Raw genomic sequence first — 4,980 nt, forward strand, 5'->3', positions numbered from 1 at the left:
AATGAGTCGGAAGCATGACCCCCCTTCCTTGTAGAAGCAAATATGTGCCTCTCGTGGGAAAAAGATAATGATAATTTTTTTTCCTTTTCATGAAGCACCACTGTGCCTCTTGCGGAAGCAAACCTGTGCCTTCACGAGAAGCAAATCTCTGTCTCTCACGGAAGAAAAAAACGTGTATTTTCCTTTTTCGAGAGGCACAACCGTTCCTCTTGTGAAAACAAACCTGTGCCTCCACGAGAAACAAATCTATGCCTCTCCTGAAAGAAAAAAAATACATTTTTTTTCTCTTTTTGAGAGGCACAACTACATCTCTCGCGAAAAAATGCATTTTTCTGCGTGTTTTTTTATTTTTTGTCCAAAACCTAAGCAAAATCGGACAAAAACTGAAAAGCCACCCCCCAAAAAAAATCTAGCTAAAACCCGAAAACGCGTACAAAAATAAATAGAAAAACATAATCTCGAGGAAGCGCCCAACACGCGACACAAGGCGGGGGCTGACGCGCTCCCAGCCCACCAAAAATGACCACTGAGAGGCTTCCGCAAGGGGTACCCCTCATTTTGTTTCTCTCATCTGCTGATTAGTGGAGATAAGGTCCCATGCTGCTATTATACATGAAGTTTTAGAACGTAAAGCTAGTTTTTCAGTTTTGTAGTTTCATTCATAAACGCAGAAACTTCAATTTTGAGGCTGCTAATCTCGCTAAATTTGCTTGTAACCTGTGTTATAGGTAGACATATGTGGTTGGGCAATCCTCATGACGTTGTACCTGTGGACATCACTTTGATGAAACAATAAAGGTTGGTGAGATTTCTCAAAAAAAAAATCTTCCGAGTTGAAAACAAACATAACGAAAATCTGCCATTTTTTTAAGTTTAAAATAAACTTTCAAGAATTACCATGGTATATTTTGGTCTGTTGGCGTGAAGCAGGCCTCGAACTAACCAACCAGCCCAAACGGGCTACATTTTGGTCTGTACCAGTACGGTTGTACGAAAAGGGTCCCACTCTGTAGCGGAAAAAAACGACGACGCAATCCAATCCTCCTCTCCCCATTCCAGGCCGCAGTCCCCGCTCACCGCCCACCGGAGAGCTCGTTGCGGCGCGGCGCGGCGCGGCGGAGCGGAGCCCTACTCCTCTTCCCGTCCTTTCTTTCCTCTCCCTCCCGAGTCCTCCCGACCTACCCGACGCGGCTCTGAATCTCTTCTGTAGCATATACCACAGGCTACAGCTGACGCCTCGATCCCGTCCCCGCCCTCACACGACCCGCCGTCACCGTTCTTCCTCGCCGGACGTCGCGTTCCTGCTGTATCCACGCCGTCCGCAGTCTTTGGCCATTGGGTTTTGAGGTATGAGGTTTTACCCTCCACTCCGGCGATTTGATTAATCCTACTGACCTTCACAATTTCCGGGTGCCCTGGTGCGCACCAGGCACACCATCTAGATCTGCCGCCTGGCTGTCGACCTATGAGCTGTACGTAGTACGGCTTTGCTTTGCCCGTGGCATGATTTTCTGCTTGTTGGGTAGTAGTACATTTTAATATCACCAGGATTCATGTTAAAAGAGTATAGGGAATACAAGGGTAGAATGCTGTACTTTAGCCTGCATTGGTGTTCAAGTATGATCTCGTAACGATTGTCTGTTGTCTTTACTTAGCTTTTGGGGTAGTTCTGTGGCAGGTTTGGAATTCCTATAAAGTTGATTTCAGGTGGGGTTCATAGGTTTCACCTGATCTCCATCATAATCCTCTCCGAACATCGGGAATTTTGCTCTACCTGGAAATCATTTTTTCTTCTGTCCAAAATCCTTTCACATGGACTCAGTTCATCGTTTGGGAAACTGTGGACAACATACATGCTTAGTTTTGTTCGTAGCATTAGTGGATTGTGCCGGCCTATTCCTTCTATAGCAAGACTCTGACTTCTGGTGAATCATCTTTAGCACTGACTACATGTTATGCAAAACGGAGAAATTTATTCTTTTGAATTAGATTAGTTCAACTGATACTGTTCTATTGTTGCAGTGTTGTAGATATTTGACATTCTTCTTCCTAACTCAGTATGTAATCATTCCTATTTTTAACCTCCAGATTTGGCTCCAGTTAATTCTAGAATTCAAGAAGTTAGAAACATGAGCTACTGCCAAGCTACAACGTACAAGCCTCTTGGCGGGCTCACTTTGGACAGACCATTAGGTCTTGGGAGAACTTGCAAAATACTTCCTGAACATTTTGTATGGCAACATTTTTCTAGATCTTGCAAGCTGCAAGAGAAAGTATATCCAAGGCTTGTTGTTGCTGCTTGCCATAAGAGGCTTGGTCCTGTATATGCCTCAAGCGGGAAGGGAAACCTTGATGTAAGTATCATTCACAGCTTTCTTACTTTGTGATTGGTTTTCTATTGGATACTTGGCAAATTTGTCAAGTTTGACTTGGTTTGGCACAATGGAATTTTCTTATTGATGTTGTAGGAATGCTTTAGTTTCAGGAATTCCTCTTTGGGAGATAGGGATACTGTGTAAAATGGGGTGTGGTAGGCAGTTGATATGCTACGCACCAAGCATATTTAATACATCAAGGTTGTTAGGCACAATTGCTGATGTGGAACCATCTGCTAAATTTACTGTTGCTTTCTTTTCAGCCATTCTCTATGGAATCTTTGAACAAAGCAATGGATGGAGCAAAAAAGCAACAGTCCATACAAGGCTTCCTGATGGAGCAAATGGCTAAGATTACAGGACAGGGGTCTGGTGGAAATGGAGGAAATAATAACCGTTATGGAGGCAGCGGTGGTGGTTCTGATGGCCCGGATGACGAATCTTTCACGGATTCATTGTATGAAGTGGTCCAAGTTGTGTTAGCAACTGTTGCTTTTGTACTCACGGTAATTGCATTGCTTCTTTCTTCCTTCTCATCGTCCTTTGATCTGAAATGCTATATTTTACAACTATAGTTCTGTACGGACCTTTCAATCTCTTATAATGCCTAAACATACTACGTTAAGCCAGCATTTTGTTTATTTTCAGTGCAAACCTTTTGATGTTTATTCACAGCCGTAGTTGATGGTACAAATATGTGATGGCTATTATATGTTTATTATTTTGAACAGCCCTTTCTCCTTGTGGACTTGCCAGCTCAGAAGGGATAATGTGTATACTTGAAGTACATAATAGTGATATTACCATTCTCCATTAGTGAGAAAACATCCGTGTAGTTCCCGCTTTTGCCAAAGAAGATTTTATTATTTCTTCGTGGCAGCTGTTTTCTATTTCTCGTAAATATTAATCTATGTGGAGTTGTTGACTACCTTACAAGTAAAAAGATAAATTTACCCTTCTTACTAGGGAAGGTTACTATTATGAATAGTAATTGATTGGTGTACCATTACTAACATTTGCTCTGTTTTCTGGTGATCATCTTCATTACTAGTGCTGTTCTGCTGTTCTAAATATACTCCCTCCGTCCGGTAAAGAGTGTACATCTAGAAGTTTTAGGACAAATTATGGAGTTGAGTAAAAAATGCATTGGAAAGGTGCAAACCACCATCTCTCTCCTTTTTAATTACCCAACCCCCAATGAGCTAAGTGCATGTAGAAATTAAGAAGACTATGTGTAGATTGCTATTGGTCTTGATTACCGTGTGGTGAGAGAGAAGTATTTTTTTCCTACTTTAAAGTACATTGGGAAGATAGAAGTACACTCTTTGGTGGACAAAATTTGAAACTAGATGTACACTCTTCACCGGACGGAGGGAGTATATGGGAAATTAGACTTGCATCTGCCAAAAACAAGACTTCCACACAATTTTCTTCCCACCACAACACACCGAACACGAGTGTGTTTATATTCTTGTTGGCTGTGAACGTTAAGGACCCCCCACATTATCTTTCTAAACAGCGTTTGCTTTGTTATGCAGTATATCCACATCATCAGAGGAGAGGAGTTGTACCGCCTTGCTAGGGACTACACCAGATACCTCGTCACTGGCAAGAGAACGTCCCGGCTGAAGCGTGCCATGCTTAACTGGCGTGATTTCTCAGATAGCATCACAAAGAATTTCAGCACACAAGACGATGTGTATCAAAGCCCGGTCGCTTCTGAAGCCATGTGGTGGCAACAGCCCCAGAAGCTGGTTCATCATCTCGGTGACCTTTTCAGAGGCAACCTGCGTCCACATGCCCAGGAATCTTAAACCCTAGCATTCCACGGTTGCCTTCGAATTTCCACCTCAGAAACTTCTGTTTCTGACCATCTAGTTTATGCTAGTGCTAAGTAAATCGACGCAACTAGACGATCAGCTGTTGATTCTGGCGGATGGCGATTCTCGCCTAGTGTACTGAAATTCATTCATATGATGTGATGCTGTCTCTGGTCTGTACGTATTGACTACAGAACAGGAGGGGCAGGAGTTAATTCTTGTCAGCTTTGAAGGTCATCATGTAACGTAACATCATTGCTATGATCGTCTGCTCGTCAATGGGGTGCTGCAGCAGCTGGCAGCTTGAATGCTGAATCTGATGGATCAGACCTGCAAAGGTCCAGGTACTGTCAGTTAGTCAATGCGGCAAAGAAGTGTACTGCCATCTATAAAGAATATTGTGGTGTTTTCAGTGTGATTTGCTCTCCCATGGGCCATGGTAGTTCATTTTGTCTAGCCTATTTGAGTTAACTGCAGAGACTTGCAAGATGACCTTTCCATTTGTTGATGTCTTTATGTATGCACTATATTAGACTGTTTGGCTCTATTCATTTTGCAGGCGCCATGAACAAGTCAGATGAACCATGGAGTACTCCATAAACTAAATAAGATTATACATTCTTGATGGGCCATTTAGGCGGGTCTGAAGGGTGTTCTTGTTTTTGGAAAGGAGGATAACCCTGAGTGGCCACAGCATCGATCGACACACTGCCATTTGTCTGAACGGTGGTCTCGTTAGGAGAAAAGTTGACCAACCCGGTTGTTCACGTCATTCAACTAGTACT

General features: G+C 42.9%; 1 protein-coding gene across 1 annotated transcript; it reads left to right on the forward strand.

The window, feature by feature from the left end:
• Window positions 1-1,020: 1,020 nt before the first annotated feature.
• Window positions 1,021-4,697, forward strand: LOC119355567. Its single transcript, XM_037622386.1, has 4 exons — window positions 1,021-1,347; window positions 2,089-2,354; window positions 2,639-2,881; window positions 3,914-4,697. The coding sequence occupies exons 2-4, from the start codon at window positions 2,130-2,132 to the stop codon at window positions 4,187-4,189; spliced, it is 744 nt and encodes a 247-aa protein (XP_037478283.1). The 5' UTR covers window positions 1,021-1,347; window positions 2,089-2,129; the 3' UTR covers window positions 4,190-4,697.
• Window positions 4,698-4,980: the final 283 nt, after the last annotated feature.

This window comes from Triticum dicoccoides, chromosome 2A (genome assembly GCF_002162155.2).
Source record: "Triticum dicoccoides isolate Atlit2015 ecotype Zavitan chromosome 2A, WEW_v2.0, whole genome shotgun sequence".
In the NCBI taxonomy this organism is placed as follows: Eukaryota; Viridiplantae; Streptophyta; class Magnoliopsida; order Poales; family Poaceae; genus Triticum; species Triticum dicoccoides.